The 18,953-nt window shown below is 40.4% G+C and overlaps 1 protein-coding gene across 1 annotated transcript in view; it reads left to right on the top strand.

The window, feature by feature from the left end:
• Positions 1-18,953, top strand: part of LOC143024572 (dynein axonemal heavy chain 7-like) — a 377,264-nt gene that overhangs the window by 27,711 nt on the left and 330,600 nt on the right. Inside the window, exons 31-55 of the mRNA XM_076183383.1 lie at positions 24-169; positions 605-682; positions 866-1,036; positions 1,900-2,057; positions 3,002-3,173; positions 4,197-4,373; positions 5,059-5,229; positions 6,424-6,548; positions 6,856-6,949; positions 8,177-8,374; positions 9,191-9,314; positions 9,848-10,026; positions 10,433-10,558; positions 10,861-11,034; positions 11,125-11,337; positions 11,591-11,668; positions 11,748-11,842; positions 12,227-12,368; positions 13,165-13,278; positions 14,396-14,536; positions 14,919-15,077; positions 15,486-15,619; positions 16,306-16,401; positions 17,276-17,456; positions 17,703-17,930. Of these exons, the coding sequence (XP_076039498.1) occupies positions 24-169; positions 605-682; positions 866-1,036; positions 1,900-2,057; positions 3,002-3,173; positions 4,197-4,373; positions 5,059-5,229; positions 6,424-6,548; positions 6,856-6,949; positions 8,177-8,374; positions 9,191-9,314; positions 9,848-10,026; positions 10,433-10,558; positions 10,861-11,034; positions 11,125-11,337; positions 11,591-11,668; positions 11,748-11,842; positions 12,227-12,368; positions 13,165-13,278; positions 14,396-14,536; positions 14,919-15,077; positions 15,486-15,619; positions 16,306-16,401; positions 17,276-17,456; positions 17,703-17,930 (3,674 nt within the window). The remainder of the gene's footprint in view (positions 1-23; positions 170-604; positions 683-865; positions 1,037-1,899; positions 2,058-3,001; positions 3,174-4,196; positions 4,374-5,058; positions 5,230-6,423; positions 6,549-6,855; positions 6,950-8,176; positions 8,375-9,190; positions 9,315-9,847; positions 10,027-10,432; positions 10,559-10,860; positions 11,035-11,124; positions 11,338-11,590; positions 11,669-11,747; positions 11,843-12,226; positions 12,369-13,164; positions 13,279-14,395; positions 14,537-14,918; positions 15,078-15,485; positions 15,620-16,305; positions 16,402-17,275; positions 17,457-17,702; positions 17,931-18,953) is intronic.

Raw genomic sequence — 18,953 nt, 5'->3', positions numbered from 1 at the left:
TCTTGCTACATCACCAATTTTAGGAATGAGGACGGTAAAGGCGGTCCTGATCGCAGCAGGCAACCTGAAGCTGAAGTTCCCGGAAGCGTCTGAGGCCATGCTTGTGCTCCGCTCGATCAGGGATGTCAATCTGCCCAAGTTCCTCGCCCACGACCTTCCCCTCTTCGAGGTGAGACAAGCAGGATGCGTGATGGGAGGGCTAAAGATATGGGAACTAGACATATTTCTATGGATGATCAAAGTGATGGAGTGTATATATATATATATATATATATATATATATATATGTGTGTGTGTGTGTGTGTGTGTGTGTGTGTGTGTGTGTGTGTGTGTGTGTGTGTGTGTGTGTGTGTGTGTGTGTGTGTGTGTGTGTGTGTGTGTGTGTGTGTGATGTGGGTGTTAAGCATCATTATTGACTTGTAGTTTTCTAGTCCTTCAGGGAACACTATGGTCAAATGTAATCTAAGAATATTAACAAGTTTAGTAGCTAATGGTCTTAATTTTATAGTTTTCTATTATACAAAGAAAAGTTAATAAAGGTGACTAGAGAGTTTATACTGTTCACTAAGAAACCAGCAGTGCCAGTTTTTCTTTCTCCTCCTAGGGCATCATCGCGGACCTTTTTCCCGACGTGGTTCTCCCCGATCCCGACTACACCTGCCTGAAGAGGGCCCTCAAGGAGGTAGGCTAGGAGGTGCCAAGGTCTTGGCTTAGTACCCACAGCAAGAGAAGCACTGCTGTATATTCTTTGGACAAAGGCTAGCGGCGCTGATGCCAACATGTCAGACACACAACTGGCAGAGAATAGTCTAAAACATGTGGTAAGAACAGGGTTAAGGATTAATTTGGATTTCCGTGTCTGCAGACATGTGCCTCGATGGGCCTCCGGGCATGTGATTACTTCGTGGACAAAGTGCTGGAGGTGTACGAGACGATGCGGGTTCGCCACGGCTTCATGGTCATCGGCAACTCAATCGGAGGCAAGACGGTGGCACTCCGAGCACTTGCCCAGACACTCGGCATCATGAACGAACGGGTGAGCTACTAGACAATTTCAACCCGGTAAATTAGTTTTATAAATTTTATTGTAGTTGGTGTTTTGTGGACGCGAAGTATTCATAATGTGATGCACGTATAACCAAAGTAAGAAATTGTACGAATCCTGGAATCCTGTGTGGAGGAAAACAAAAGGATCTCAGTGAGATGGTTTGGAAACATGAAAAGAACAATAGTGCACAGGTTAACGAAAAGAGCGTATGATTTAAAAGAGGTAGCAAAGAACAAAGACTGAAAAAGGAAATGTAGGGAAGTGTTTGAAAAGTGGAATAATCAACAGAGACGACGTGAACATATAAAAGTTTTGAGGCAGGACTGTGGAAACTGGTGCAGTTAGTGGAGAGTTGGAGGTGGATGGGATAAACTTGAATGGAAGACCAACAGTGAGGTGGATGTACAAGCGGAAAGGGGCACTGGGTGCAAGAGGAATGTCTGTTGTGTAGCGATGTGAATGGGCAAGAGATAGGTGTGAGTGAATGAGAAAGTATGGTCACCAAATAATGAATCGGTGTGGGTAAACCACCTCCAGCTGTCGGGCACTGCTGTAGTGTAATGGTGCTATTTCTTAGTGCATTGCCTGTGACCCTAGCACTAGGCGGGGAACATGGATGACCTTTCATTCACAAGGACCTATGATGAAAAGTAGAAGCGAGTTTCAAAAGGGTATGGGAACGGACTCGATCACCCCTTATAAAGGGGTATATGTACGTATGTAACACGACTTTATTATTGTTACCCGGCATTGCTGATGTGTTAAAAAAAAACGTTCATTCCCACCTAGTACCTAATAAAAATAAATAAATAAATAAATCCACTAATTATCTTATGTTCTGCCTGTCGCAGAACGAAGACGAACTGAAGGTCCAGACATGCGTGATCAACCCAAAGGCGGTGACTCTCGGGCAGCTCTACGGGCAGTTCGACCCAGTCTCCCACGAGTGGTCCGACGGCGTTCTGGCTGTCACCTTCAGAAAATTTGCAAACTCCACCTCGCCAGATCGGTGAGTGACCAAATAAAGGTTTATTGGACGCCATTTTTTAGAAAATAGCAACTGTCAACAGAAGTATATAAGAAATTGAACTATACTTATAATAAAAAATATTACTTACCCACTTGTCATCGTCGCCAACTTTTCATCAGCAGTTCTATCCTTACCGCGAAGTTATCGAGAACCAATCTGACCTCATGTGGTCGAACGGGAATCGTCTCAGTACGATGAGGGCACATATGACAACGTGATAATCCTAGACACATCACATTTGCATAGTATAAAGTGGCTATAGTTTTGAAAGGCTACCCATTTTCAAATCCTATCAACCCCCTCACTTCCATCAGGACATACAACCCCAAGGAACTGACACTGGGTTTCCGGACTAGACCCAAGAACATTATAAACTTCAACTGTATTCCTTGAACTTGTTCACACACGTAGAGTTAACAATCGGTGACTGTTCTGTTCTCCCACCAATTTCAGCTGGTGACACAAAAGTACCATACTAATAGACAACAGTCTAAAGTTTCTTTCCAGAGATCAATGGGAGAACCCGAAGATAAATGCATGCTACCCTGGGACAGCGGGTTTTGCACTTAGTATCATTCGAGGCAACAATTACACACACACAATATATATACTTAAGAAGGAAATTGGCAAGAATTTGTTTACCATTAAAGTGGTCAACGAATGGAATAGACTTAGTAACCATGTAGTGAGCGCTGAAAATATCGGTTGTTTTAAGAAAAAGATAGCTTCATGGATGGGGATAGGTGGTAATGGATATGGAACTCCCAAGTGTAGGCCTTATAGTCTCTTGCAGCCTCCTTTATGTTCTTATATATGTATATATATATATATTATATATATATACATATATATATTATATATATATATATATATATATATATATATATATATATATTAAATTCGACATTTTATACATTCAACAGAAAGTGGCTAGTGTTAGACGGGCCGGTGGATTCTGTGTGGATCGAAAGTATCAACTCTGTTCTAGACGACAATAAGAAACTCTGCCTTATGTCGGGTGAAATTATTTGTCTCTCCTCGACGACCAACTTGATTTTCGAAGTTAACCACCTAGAAAATGCATCTCCGGCAACGGTAAGTCTTGCTTGCATTGTGTGAGACATGGACGTAATGACACTTTTTTTCGCATTCTACAGTATGTATATACAAGCACACACACACACACACACACACACACACACGAGAAAGAGAGACGCAAAATCAAGTCCCGCTTAGGGCTTAAAATTTCCATTAACACTGCAAGCTGTTATTGCCCCAGTTGTCCAAATTAACAGGGTAAGTCTCACAGCTTTACCCATAAATCTGTCTATATTCGAGCTCGAGCTCTCATCCGGGAAGACAATGGCTGTCGAGATCAGTATGTGATCCAAGACCATGGTAAATCACACACTGACACACACAAGCCCTCTTAGTAAGTCTCAATACTGATATAGTATCCCTGTTGGGAGTAAACCTCACTTCCCTCATCTCGTTACTCTCTGCCAACGACATTTGAACTCCGAGGCCTCCCAAGGGAATCACTCGTGGGGCCCCAGGATGACTAACCAGCGCTAGGGTCTGCCATGTGACTACCACAAAACCTCTTTGAAGAAAAAATAGCCAGCCATGACTAACCACACCTCGGCCGGCCATATGATAAACAAGTAGATCCATTGAGGAACACACTCTTCCTGAGTCACCGGCGTCAGAGGGTTTTGCGTCTGACTTCCCTCGCCTCACATTTGACCTCACGGCAATTAGGAGCATGGGTCATGACCTGCCCGTGTATATAAGGATTAACCAACGCCCGATGATTCAGATGGCCTCGGAGAAGCATACGTGAGCATAGCTCACTGCTCCTCGCTTTCTTGCGTCCTCCCCCCACCTTTTGTTCTCTCGCAAGCAGATCGCCCGGAGACACGACTTGAAACGCAATTGTCACCTCCCTCGCCGTCTCGTCCCACCCCCGAACTGACGCCCACTATTTCACTGTTAAATAAAAGCAATTCTATCTCCACCAGAGTTTGCCTTCAACCAGCCTAACTGGCTGCCCAACGTGGGGCAGACTAACCAGACTAACAATCATTATATTATCTCGTGACTGTTACTATTCTGCAGGTATCTCGGTGTGGTATGGTCTACATGGAACCTCTTGCCCTCGGATGGAAGCCCCTGCTAGAAACTTGGCTGTCTAAACTGCCCTCCACCCTAACTCCAATGCATAAAGGCGTCCTGACGGCGCTGTATCATCGTTTCATGCCTCCTCTTCTTACCTTCGTCAGGAATTACCTTCTCGTAAGTCTTTTCAAACTCTTTTCAATACATCTACTTTTTCTACAAAAAATGTCATATGAAAAAAGGAGGGGCGATACAGCTCCTTCATATTTTAGACGTTTGAACTCATCACATCAAAATAAAATAAAATTTGAATTCATGAGCACAGATGTGTCATTAAGTTTACAGCCTTGTTAACACGTTCTTAAAACCTGTGAGTGGGTCCTTCACTTGGAGAAAATCGTCTGCTATTAATTTAAAGAAGATATATGAAGTCTGACAAATTTGAAGTCGTTAATCAAGGCGGCTTTCATACATTTTATATAGAGACTGAATAATACTATATAGTTAGCCATAATAAAATCCACTATTTAGGCTTCTGGACTCAAGATCTTGTTAAGTAGCCTGTAAGTGGATTATGAGTTTAGAGTTTGAGAAAAATCCGACTGCCCTCTCGAACTATCGCCTGTGTACCTCCACCCTATATACTGTGTTCTTGTCCACGTGCTGCCAGTATCGTTTAGTCTATAAAGATGTAAGTGTGATTATATGAGTCAGCCTGGCAGAGTGGGCCAGGTTGCCTATTTCTTCTCAAAACTAAAGGGTTATACACAGAATGGAACATGACTACTCTTTCCGAGACTATACTCCTATTCATTGATTTACTACTACACTGAATCCACTTAAATCCCCTTTTGCTTTGCAGTGGTTCAAACTGGAGAGGAGTGAGTCCTATGTGCAAAAGGATGTGTCTCCAACCACAGACCTGAACCTCATCCGAAGCCTTATGAACCTGTTCAACTGCTTCACTGAAGAATTCGCGGACCCCGCTTACACCAAGCATCACCCGGAATCGGACATTCGCGCACATTTGGAGGTAATTCTCCAAACATTACATTCACTGATTACTAGCAGCAAGTCATTGGGGGAAAAGTTCAGGTGGCAAATAGTAGATTTCCCATCCCTAGACATTTGTCGCTCTATCCATGACGACAGGTCACTAACTCGACACCAACCTGTGGGTCTGGTTACCAGTCCATATCTCCAACTAGCTGGGCCCCAAAAACTTGTCTGGGTATTTGAGTGATACCAATGACTTTAGCCTTTATGGTCCACTACGAGCAGGACATCCCTTGGGAATACAGATTTTGTACCTCATTGCGGTAGTTTAAGGTTACGCATGGTGAGAATTAAATGTGTATTTTAAGGGAAATAACATAACTGTTGCCCACATTCCCGTAGAGCATGGCAATGGTCCTCGGACCCTCCCATAAGTCTCTCGGGGAAGAAACACTGGACTGCTGTCCGTGTTGTATTATTGTGAGATTGTTTCCGTCACCGGGTTTTAGTAGGAGGAACAAGGGATCAGGTGTCAGTTATCAGTTATGTGAAAAGGTGGAGAAAATCCAGTCGAAACTGACAGAACTTAGGTCCAGTCAAGAAACTGATTGGTAGCCCCTTGGGTTTACACCTCCAGGTAGAAATGAAGGTGTTGATGGGTTGTGAAGATGATTCTGACATCTGTGTTGCAGAACCACGACTTGCATGTTCCCATCTTTAGACTCTAAAGGGGAAAAATTGTCATGGAATAACAGAACCCCTTCCGTGGGAAATCTGAATATTACATTGGTCGTGTTTTTCTGCGAATTTGTGACCTCTCTTATACCTTTTTAATCTATCCAATATGAACTAAGATTTTGTGGTGAAAGATAAGTTTGGAGAAAATGAGGACAAAAAATTATAACAATTCTCTGGGTTGGAAAACTGCTATCCTCAGTAATCGCGCATGCTCTTACTATGCAACTATTAGTAATTACTTGTATTTGCTCGTCCGATTTCACAACTCGTTCCCAGGTACCTTGGCCCAAATTCTTTAATTACCACAATATTGACACAATGCGTTATTACTGGCAAAAATGGAGTTCACATATAATGCACTCTTTAGCATACTTCCCTTGAATTGCTTAATCTTGTCTAAGAATGAGCTTAGGTTACTTGACACAGTTAAGACAGTCTATAACACATTTCCTCGTCCATATTACTTAATCTGGCCAAAACATTCTTGTTCCAGAGTATCTTTTTCTTCTCGGCCATATGGGCCCTTGGGGGTCCCCTGGACGACGCTTCACGGGTCAAATTCGACGTCCTCTTCCGGGAACTCATTGCCGGAAACCCATCCGACGAGTCCAAGAAGAAGTAAATGATACTTTAATAGTCTCTTATCTGATATCAATACTTGTTCAAACAATAAGTATACTCTCAATTTATAAATAATAAATAGGATCTTTTTCAGATTCTTAGTCGCAATGAATAATGCTAGTTGATTTGGGAGATCAATATTGCATCAATCAATGACATCAATACTTAAATCCGAAACTTTATCCTAGAACGTCAATACAAACTTCCAGGGTTAATTTCACATTTACAAAAGTTTCAAAATTTAATCTTCTGCAACAGAATAACATAGTTCATGCTAAAACTACGATCACACTTCCTCTGGTAGATACCAGTTACCGGAAGTTCCTCTACCTCCACACGAGTACCAGCTGCCCATTCCTGAGGAAGACACAGTCTTCCATTACAAGTTCGTCAAAGAGGTTGGTGATGCTTGATACCACCTAAGACATGGGTGGGAAAACTACGGTCCGCAATAAAAATTAATTGTTTTCATTCTTTAAACTGGGTTACATTGTTTTTCAAATATGCTTGTTTTATGTAAAATTTCTGCTTTAGAATATTAGTTCATAAAAACTTTATTTTTACTTTTATGTATGTATATATATATATATATATATATATATATATATATCATATACACACACACACACACACACATATATATATGTATATATATATATAAAAGTGGAAGGGCGGTGAGCTAAACACACTGACGTTTCGTCCTTATCAGGACATTCTCAAAGTACTTTGAGAATGTCCTGGTATGGACAAAACGTCAGTTAATAAAACTCCAAGTGTTCTCTGTGTTTAGTTCACCGCCCTTCCATTCATTTGTCTTCCATACTTCAACATATATGTGTATATATATTATATATATATATATATATATATTATATATTATATATATATATATATAATTATATATATATATATATATATAATTATATATATATATATATATATACTGCTATTTCAAATATGTCTTTTTACTAAATATACTATGCGGCCCTTTAAAACTGTTAACCTCTGAATGTGGCCCTTGTACTGAAAACTTTGACCACCCCTGACCTACGGGTTTCTTGGGGCCGTTTTAACTGTCCTTAGGGTTTGTTCTAAAGACAAAAACAAAATCTACTAACATTTGACAACTAGAACTTTCATTCTTTTGGAAGTATTATCCATACCCTAGAACGTGCGCAAGTACATCTGACAAATCACTTGTTTCAAGGATTTCAATAATATCTGAAGGACAAATCAATAGACATCCCTATTACTAAATTCTTAATAGACACGAACATAGATAACAATAATTTGAATAAATCACCCTTATTACTAATATATCTAAACATATGGCATTTTATCTGATTTGTTTTAACCGATGAGATGAAAGTTCAGGATATGTTCAATACATTTACGAAACAATAAGAATGATAACGTCATGCCATTTTTTTTCTCTTTACTTGTTTTTTATGTAGACTGACTTTATCGGGAAGGACACGAAGGAAATGGAGTAACTGACAGCATATTGTCACATACATAGTAACATGCTCGCATGCATACAATTGAACGCCCACATTTGCGCAAACATGCTTTACCTGTAGTGAAGTAAATATCATTGAGTCTTGAAACCTGAAGAACTATTGCAGGGTCGAGGCTACTGGCAGAAATGGAGCGAGGACCTCAGCAACGCCCCTTCGATACCTCGCGATGTGGCAGCACATCAAATCTTAGTGCCCACAGTGACCATGGTCCGCACAGCTGCACTTCTTCAGCTCCTCGTCACCAACAAGAACGCCCTTCTCCTTGTGGGACCTCCTGCAACAGGGAAGAGCGTCTATGTTACGGTAAATACAATTTCAAAATTCATCCAGGACACTTAGGATTCATGTTTCAAGGGCGGTCAGTCGATATCATTTCGAGTGACAAATGCCCAACAGATATATATATCTATATATATTATATGTGTGTGCGTATGTATGTGTGCGTGTCTTATACCCCTACTGTTCTGAATGGAAATCAGTAGCAACATGCCAGAATTAGTAAGTTTTTATGTGTAAGTCATGTTTATATACCATTTCACACACGCACAGAAAAAACTTCCGGTCCTGGTTTCTCATTTTACATCACTATACATAAAAATTACCATAACAATGCATCACCCAAGTTTGGAAATCTGTTGACTAAGTTGTAAGGGACTTGGCTCACTAACTAATCAATAGCCCGAGGAAATCTGGACCAAAATATCTCATAACAAATATTTATTAATCAACTTAGATATGATGTAGTTAACTGGTTTTGGAGTATTCACAAATGAGCAGATCAATAAATACATATATATATATATATATATATACGTGATACTTAAGGTGTTTAATCTCTTTACAGTAGGCATCATATTTAACATTGACAGTGAACATGCCAATTATATTTCAGTTATATCTGTGAATGTGATGGTGGGGTTATGGAAGTTCAAAGTAAATAGTTTTTATTCTTAAACAATTCGGTTACTCTTCCTTCAAAGCGAGGTAGACTTGTCCGAAACGTTAAAGAACCAAAACTTTCAATCTATTTTTCGTTTCCATACTACTACCATCGCACTCATTTTTCTCGAACATTTTCAACATCTATATCCAACTGTTACTTTCAAATTTCACCGACAGCATTTTCTTCTAAACAAGCTGAAAAGCGATGCCTTCAAGCCAATGTTCATCAACTTCTCAGCCCACACATCAGCCAGTCACGTCCAAGAACTTATCATGAGCGGACTAGATAAACGCAAGAAAGGTAGGCGTAAGTCATGACACCACCAAAGAAATATTTACACACAGGTAAGGAAATCTTTCAACACCAGTGTGGACACACAAACACCAATAACCAACTCGGTGTCAAGGTTTTTTTTTAGCATAATACTATCTTAAACACCATGTTCAACCAATTTCAATAACCAACTCGGTGTCAAGGTTTTTTTTATCATAATTCTATTTTAAACACCATGTTCAACCAATTTAAAAAAATTCATATTTCAGGCCGTGAGTATAGTAATGCACGTGTTCTGTTCCAAGTGCCACGTCAACATGAATTCCTAAACTCAAAGAACTTACTTCAACATGATGTATTTGTATAATACATGTACAATCATTCTAATTGACGCCCAGGAATCAGTTCAGAAGTGACCAATTCCCGTCTTTATAACTTTTGTTCTATCACTTGCCAATTAATTTCAGTCGGCTTCAGGAAACCTCTCGCGTCATCCAGAAAACAGGATTACTTTGTTCTACTCGTGAATCTACCGTTCCTGATACTCTCATTTCTTGTAGGCGTTTACGGCCCTCCTATCGGAAAGCGGTGTGTCCTCTTCGTAGACGACCTTAACCTACCGCAGCCGGACACCTACGGATCCCATCCACCCCTCGAGCTCCTCCGCCAGATGCTGGACCACGCCCTCTGGTACGACACCCGGAGGGAAGTCGAACCCATAAGACTCGAGGACATGCAGGTGAGATGTGGTAGAGGCGATTTGAAACGCTCGACCTTTTATTCCAATTGGATTATGACAGTGTTCGTGAATAAACCCCTTCCGTACAGGATGCCACTTATCCTTTTATTTTAAATTTTAAGAACATAAGAATAAAGGAGACTGCAAGAGACCGTAAGGCCTACACTAGGCAGCTCCGTATCCATCACCACCTGTCGTCCCCATCCATAAAGTTGTCTAATAGTTTTTTAAAACAACTGATAAATTCAAACATCTGGTTGCCGTTTGACTATTCTATGGAATTCCGTGGCACCCTTTCCATATGAATGGGGTTGAGACTATTTGCTGAAGTCAAGTTCATACTATACTAATCCTTTGTGGACATTAATTGAACTAGGATTTTTTCTTTTTCTTTTCCATTTAATAGATATTGTCAGCCATGAGTCTTCGTGACAGTGGGAGAACCAACCTCACCCCAAGACTCTTACGTCACTTCAACGTCATCGCCCTCAACGATTTTGACGATTCCACCATCCACACCATATTTTCAAAGGTGAAATCACTTCGTGTTTCTCTGGTAACCAGCTAAATCACGACAAAGCTACGTTTATTTCATTGAACATGTAAAAAACATACTGAATGCAAAAACACAAACTGAGGTTGATAGACAATTTAGATATTTGTCCTGGCCGTCACACTACTTATTTCAGTTAAAGAGATTATCCTGTTATGTTGGAGCGTATAGAATACATTAGTTTTTCTTCAACGACTGAAATTCTAGTCTCAGTGTTAGTTACAGGATGACAGTTTACGAATCCAACCGATGATAGCCCCGAAACTGTTTTCTTTAATCAGATTCTCCTGTGGCACCTGGACACCCGCGGCTTCAGCAAGATGTTCGACCCATGTATCGGGGAAGTGGTGGGCGGTACCTTAGAAGTTTACCGGGCCGTGGCTCAGAACCTCCGGCCCACTCCTGGACGCAGCCACTACATCTTCAACCTCAAGGACTTCTTTAGGGTCATACAGGTGAGGAAATCTGGCAAACGTTAAGGGTTGACATTCAGTATGCTCATCTCCCTGCGAATGAAGGTATCTACAAGCGTTATTCCCTTACAGGGAGTTCTGCTCTCAGTGCCAGAAACGATGGAGGACCTACGCTGCATGAAGCGCCTCTGGATCCATGAGGTTCTTCGGGTCTTTTATGACCGCTTGGTGGACGACCATGACCGAACCTGGCTCATGGAGCGCGTCGCATCCGCCTGTAACAATCACCTGCATGAGGACTTCCATCAGCTCCTGGGTGACCTCGATCAAGATGGTGACGGTGAGGTAGGCGAAATAATGGCGAAGTGAAAATTATGGATTCTAGAAAATGGAATATTTCAGCGTTATATATCTGGGGTGTGGCTAGAATGTACTATTTTTCAAGTAAACTACAATGACAAAAATGGGTCGAATATCTATATCAATAAAACTAAGGTAGAGTACGTTATCCCTGCTTGCTCTGTCCATTGACTTATGGTGGAGTATCAATTCTACTTGACTGGAGAGCAGAAGTTTAACTTATCCTCCTTAATTCCAGGTTTCAGAATCTAATCTACGTGACCTCATGTACTGTGACTTTGCCGATCCCAAGAGTGAAAACAGACACTACATCCCGGTAAGTCTTAAGACCTCAATACTCCGAAGCCTTCATTCTCTTTAGTGTTTTTCCCACACTAATGATCGGCTTCCTGCAGGTGGAGGATGTAGAGGGTCTCCGGAAGGTGGTCGAGGGTTACCTGAACGAGTTCAACAACATGAGCAAGAAGCCTATGAGCCTTGTTATGTTCAAGTAAGTTGTATGATTCCATTTTTTTTTTTTTGGCGAAATTTTGCCTCACTTTCACGTTTGTACATAAATTTTGTTACAATATTTCACGCGCGCATTCACAACCATGCAAACACACATACGTGCAAACATATTGAAGATAGTGCTTACTGTGCACAAAGAAATAAATATTGTAAACTAAGTTCATACATTTATGTCAGTGAAAAAAATGCTGGGTTTGACAGCATAAACACAAACTGTCTTTTTCAAAACAAATTCCAAAACAAATTCACGCGGGAGAAGACGCACACCGTCCCTAAACTTGAAAGCCATTCTTACCCACACCACTAAACCAAATGGTTGAGTTTTACTTCAAAGCTTTATTTCCTCATTCTTCTTTTCTGTCAGATTCGCTCTGGAGCACCTGTGCCGGGTGTCGCGGGTGCTTAAGCAACCCCGAGGCCACGCCATGCTAGTCGGCGTCGGGGGTTCCGGCAGGCATTCCCTTACGCGACTTGCCGCTCACATCGCTGACTATGAGCTTTTTGAGGTAAAGTGAATAGTAAAGAAAGGTAGATAATATTAAGGGCCGTGGATTAGGTCAAGAACCTTGAACATGGTTAGGGGTCTTGAATACGGCCTAGGGACTTGGACAAGAGTGAATAAATGAGTAGATCATGTACTTATATTTCTATGATCAATTAATTAGTACTGTAATCTTAATTTTGACAGAATACAAAGAACGGGAAATATGTTCTCATTTACCAGTGAGTATAACCCACAAAACAAGCATATGTGAAGTTATCCAGGTAGAGGTATCAATAACCAAACTGATCAACTGGTAAAATTGAATACGCATGAGTACTTTACATGCAGACCCCCAACATTATATATATATATATATATATATATATATATATATATATATACACACACACACACATGCAAGAGTGACCACTGGAAAAGAGAAACTAGAGCGAGGTAAAGCGCTTTCGTAAATTACGCCTAGTGTAAAGTAAATGTACTTTGCATTAGATGTAATATACGAAAGCGCTTTGCCTCGCTTAGTTTCCCTCCCAGAGGTCATTCTTGCATGACTGAACACAAGTTACCAGTGTTGTTTCTTATTAGAACATAAACACACATATGCAAGGTTACCTTGCATCTGCGAAACACACGTTTCTACTGTTTTTATTACACACACACACACACACACTATATATATATATATATATATATATATAGAGAGAGAGAGAGAGAGAGATGGGATCAGGAATTTTGTTTCTCTTAACAGTGTTTGGCATGTTAATAGTGTACATTCTGAACTTAATTATTTCCTTTACCAGGTGGAAATGAACAGAAGCTACGGCCTAACGGAATGGCGCGAAGATCTTAAGACCATTATCAAAAAAGCTGGAACAGGCGAGCAGCACGTGGTTTTCCTATTCAGTGACACACAAGTAGGTTCACAGTAACATGGAAATTAAGATATTACTACAAAGGTTATATGTCTAGATTTTCACTAAATCGACACTTTTATAACATGGAGGATATGCAGTAACTGAAAGTGTTCAGTAATGGATCAGCCAGAAGCTGCCCATTTTACCTTCCAAGTACCCACTTTCTTATTTGTTTTGGCATCTTCCCAACCATCCGTCCGGTAAGCTATTTGGCTCTCGTCGCAACCCTATAGCGTATTCCCTCTTTATAAAGTTTATCTTTCACATCCTAACACTTCAACATTCGAACTACCTCATACACAAGCACAAACGATGGATCAGAAACATGTCGACTTTGTGTTTTCACAAAAACATATATGAGCAAGTCTCATAACGTACCTGCTGCCACAGGAGGTCGCTTGTCTACAGTAACCTGGCGAATCTTTTGCAGGGAATGACTGCATGCAGAAACAGATGTAAGATGATTGAAAGGAACAAGAGAACCTACACTTTTGCATTTCCAGTAACAAAGTTCCATCTTAAACTGATTTGTATTGTTTGTACTTGTAACAATATTTTCTTCAACAGATAAGAAAAAGGTTTGTGCCATAAGAGGCATCATATTCGAATTGATAAACGTCGTTGTAACATGACCACCATGCCCTTCGTACTGTAATCGCCGACAAATGTGGTGTATTTTCCTTTCTTGGTTACAAACTTCCCCAAATCTCAAAATTGTGCATGACCCCACTTGCAGGTGTTCATAATTGACCTCAGTTAAATAATGAATAAAATATTTGTTCCTAAGAAAAATTACTATGGTTTCTCAAGTTCAGAGCGTTCTACCCTCTACCTTTGTTTGACTAACATCTTCGTTAAATATCAATATGCAACCGTGTTCGATATATATATATATATATATATATATATATATATTATATATATATTATATACATACATACATATATATATATACATATATATATATAAACTACCATGTTGGGAAAATATTCTCTAAATATAGAAGCAGGACTGCAAAAACACTTGAAAAAATCTAGTAGCAAAAGCTATCCCAAGTGCGCTGACCTGGTTAGTAATAATAATAATAATTCATATGCCTAACGTACATTAAACATAGGTTAAGGACGAGGTGTTCCTCGAGGCGATCAGCAGCATCCTGAGTATCGGGGAAGTGCCGGGTCTCTTCCCAGCCGACGAGAAGCACACCATCTGCGACAAAATGAGGAACATTGACAGGCAGAGGGACAAAAGCAGACAGGTGAGGGTGGTTTACATGTACCAGTTTTTCTTTTCTCTTTAATACGAAGGGGAAAAAGGACGATGAATTACGTTCTGGATAGCCAGACGATTTAAATCAACTGGGGAAGATCTCGTGCTGAAAATTCACTTTCACTACCATGACGCAGTTGATATTATTCTGATACCAGCTGGTTTTCAGTCGAGGGGACCACGTGCCGACAAAGTCGAGTAAAATATTACTAACTTTTATTTTGTATGTATATACAATGTACACCTTATATATAAATATAAACAGTTCACAAATGCGGGAGCGTGTAAGTAGTTCACGGGTGAATAACATGGCCAGATGACACAGTAGTTATATCAAAGCCTAACACCTGGTTGTTCGCTTTCTCTGCTAGACCGACGGTAGCTTGGGCGCTTTGTGGTCGCTCTTCGTTGAACGCGTGCGGGAACAGCTGAACGTGGTGTTGGCCATGTCGCCGTGCGGAGAGGCTTTCCGAAACCGCCTCCGGAAGTTCCCCGCACTTCTCTCCTGCTGCACGATCGACTGGTTCCAGGCAAGTTTAAATTAACAAAGTGTTCTCCTCGCTTGGTTTAGTTCTATATGTTCCTATTTACTACTTCAGTGCGGTAGAACAAGAAGTAGGTTCTGACCTTGTGAACACTGAAAAAGGTGTTCCTGGTGAAAAATACCTAAAATTATTGACAATGGTAGCATTAAGCATGTGATGGACTTTCTTAAGTTTTAATCAACAACTTACAAACCACATACATAGTTTACTATTTCAAACAAAATATTCAGTAAATTGTCCCTATTGCAATCATTTTTTGGGTGAAAAACATCAGTTTAAAGGGGTAAATGAAAGTGTTAGGATGTTTTGTCATACGAAGTGAAATAAGTGTGAAGTGAGTTACTGATTTGAGTTCATTGGAGCCGACTTTCTCCAATGACGACACAACCACAGCCGTGGCCGGAGGACGCACTTGAAGCCGTCGCCCTCAGACTCCTTGACGGAATCGAGCTAGAGGAGCACATCCTGGATGGCTGCGTGTCCCTCTGCAAATTTTTCCATACTTCCACCCAGGAACTGTCCGAAAAGTGAGACCAAACGTCTTTCCCAACTTCCTATATGTCACTTAAGACCCTGCACAAGCTTGATATTCCAATTAGAATTAAAATTACACTTGGAAAAAGTTTACACACGTCAAATCTAGAACAGGTCTGGTGAGACCAATGCACCTTTATTTCAATTTGTACGAACTAGTAAGAATTTAAATTCTATTCTGCGAGTCTGGAACTCTTAATACTTAGGCCTTATGGTCACTTGCAATCTCCTCCATTGCCACCAATCCCAGTCCCTGTTTGGTATTGTGGCCTGTACCTATCTCTGCACTTCCCTCAATAACTTCACAAGTGCTTTATAATCACTAACCCCTATTTCTAATATTGTTATTATTAGAACGTTGAAATAACTATAAATTTGGGGTGCGATGCAATATTAATCAAGTAATTGAATTCATCATGGGTCTCCAACAATTCAAAGTCGTTAAAATGTTCTCTACTGTCGGTCTAACCCTATTACTCTATGTATTATCTGTAATACCAGAAATTTTCATTAACTCCAATGGAAACCCCACCATTACCGGTTAGAAGTAATGTAGTACGAAATGACGTGGGTTGACACAGGTGGATCTTGAACATTATTTATACGACTGCCATTATGACCTAGATCCTGAATCATTCTTTTGTTACTCCTCATAACGAACATCCTACCCATCCCTCAGATTTGAGAAGCATCTACGACGTTACAACTATGTCACGCCCACGTCTTACTTGCAGCTCCTTCATACCTACATGGTCATCCTTACTAAACGGAGAGGGTACGTATATGAAATTATATTTTGTGAAGGAGCCTCCCTGATAGTCAGACATTTCACTTACAGTGGCTTGCCAGGGTTTAAGAATTATTGTTTTCAATTAAGGGTTGGCTTTGTAACTTGTATTCCATGAGCAAGGTGTGTGTATGTGTGTGTGTGTATGTGTGTGTGTGTGTGTGTATATGTGTGTGTGTGTGTGTTTTCATGGATATCTTAATCTATTTCTTGTTCAAATAACTTCTATTTCAAGGGGGCCTGATCGGCTGAGAATCGGCCTCTGGAACGAAACCACGATCCCTATTCAAAACGATCAGAGGGAATCATACAAGTGGGCTTCCAATAACTGTAACTTATATTTTCATTCAATATCACAGAAGAATCATATCTTGAGTAAAAGATGTAAATATTAAATTATTCTAATAGGAATTTCAGATATTCACTTGGATAACCACTAAAAAATTAGAGCAACAATAAAACTTGAGGTGGCTTTTTCTTCTAATATAGCCTAAAACAGGTTTGTAGTCTTACTCATTCCTTCAAGAGATGGAACATGCTGGATCATCAACTTATTCAATTAAAGAGTTTCCTACGATATAAAAGATAATTGATCATTCACTTATATTTCATAAATACTTAAGAAAATAATAATGATAAAAAATTAATGGTGCTGAGAGTTATAAACACACTTATCAACAGATTCTGTGCAATGATTTTGGTTAATTTCTTCCGCGAACACACAATATACACTCGAGGAATTGTCAGGTCTAAATTTAATTTAAGCGAAAGTAGTTATGGTAGCAGGACAAAATGACTCTGGGTGAAATCCTGCGCACTGCTAGAAAAAACAAATATACAGTAATTCCATGCTATTCTTCAGAGAGGTCAAGAAGGCGGAATCTCGCTACACGACCGGTCTTGCTCGCCTGGAAGAGGCCGAGACCTCCGTGTGGGCGATGCAGCAAGAGTTGGTCAACTTGCAGCCCGTCCTCCTCACCAAGACGAAAGAGGTCGAAGAGAAGATGGGTGTCGTCGAAAAGCGAAGGAAGGAAGTCGCCGAGGTATGTAACCAGCGATTTAGCGGTTTGTGAACTTCTGCTGATTAGGTCCATCTAAGCCTATAGACAGTCAGACTATCAATTTCTCGATAGTTTCACCATTTACCTCCGATGTTAATGTTGCAGTAATACGGAAGAGCAACACAGCTTATACAATACCCCTAACGTGCTCGTAAGACATTCTTTGCTAACATAAAAAAACAAAAAAACAATTGGACCCTCCTTTATCTACCCATTAACCCCAACTAGGTGGAGCGCGTGGTTCGCCAAGACGAAGAAGTGGCCAACGAAGCCGCCGAGGCTGCCAACGTCATCCGGAAGGAGTGCGAGGCCGAGCTCAACTTGGCACTGCCACTCCTGGAGGAAGCCACAGCCGCCCTCAACACCATCAAGCAAGATGATATCGTCTTCATCAAGGCCATGAAGAATCCTCCTGCTGGAGTAAAACTCGTTATGGAAGCTGTGTGTGTGCTGCTGGTGAGTATTCCGGAATATATGTGTCACAACAAAGTAATGTCGTAGCACAATGGTAAAATTAAAGTGGGTCATTAGTATATGTATGTACATGTATCTACCTAATTGTAGTATACAGGAAAGGAGCAACGCTCGTGTGTACGTAGGAATGTATACATTATTCGACTTTCACGTTAACTGTCTGTCATCAGACAATTATTCAGATGAATAATTTTGTAAACTTCCAAGCTAGTCAGCCGCCTGCCAGGCAATTTCATTCATCAGAAGGAAACCCCTACAGTATGAAGGGGAGTGATGGCAGTTTCTAAACGAACGCCAGACGCTTAATTTTCGCAGTACAGACTACTGATCTTCATGTTTTCCTACCCACAGTTACTGCAATCATTTGCACCCGAGTGTCTCACGGCAAGCATAGGGGTGGGTTAAGGCTGGGCCCGCCAGTGAATTCTGAAGTGGAGGCTAACTTAATATCATGGACTACATAAACAATGAATATATATATATATATATATATATATATATATATATATATATATATATATATATATATATAAAAGATAGATGCATAATTTCTGGCGAGTAAGATTATGTCATGTCAGTAGTTCAGCTATCAATGAGCGCCTTTCGACTCCCTGGGCAGTACAGGCTGCGTTGGTGAAGCATTATTACATGTTGTGGTTAACGGGCCAATCAACATTAATTACTCTAGTGTAATAACAGATTGACTTATTTCCTTTGTAATATAATTCACGGTTAAAATAACGGGCTACTTTAGAGTAAGACCTCCTTTTCTTTTTATTTTTTCCGGGATTAGGAAGTGTATCTCACACATAACATCCCATGTGCATTGTGCAATTCTTGGGTTTCAAGACTGCTAGACGCTAATCTTTATTTCATTATCCTTGCGGTATCGATGAAGACCAGGCTCCAAGATTGTAAGGCTGTACTTAATCCAATCATTCTAGAAATAAACCGGCTTGCGGCCGAATTTTGAGGAAATTAGGTATAGCCTCTTCAATTTTCTAA

The sequence above is a fragment of the Oratosquilla oratoria genome, chromosome 4 (genome assembly GCF_046742065.1).
Source record: "Oratosquilla oratoria isolate Oo_2021 chromosome 4, ASM4674206v1, whole genome shotgun sequence".
Lineage (NCBI taxonomy): Eukaryota > Metazoa > Arthropoda > Malacostraca > Stomatopoda > Squillidae > Oratosquilla > Oratosquilla oratoria.
Note: the sequence above shows the minus strand (reverse complement) of the source record. Positions and strands in the feature narration are given on the sequence as shown.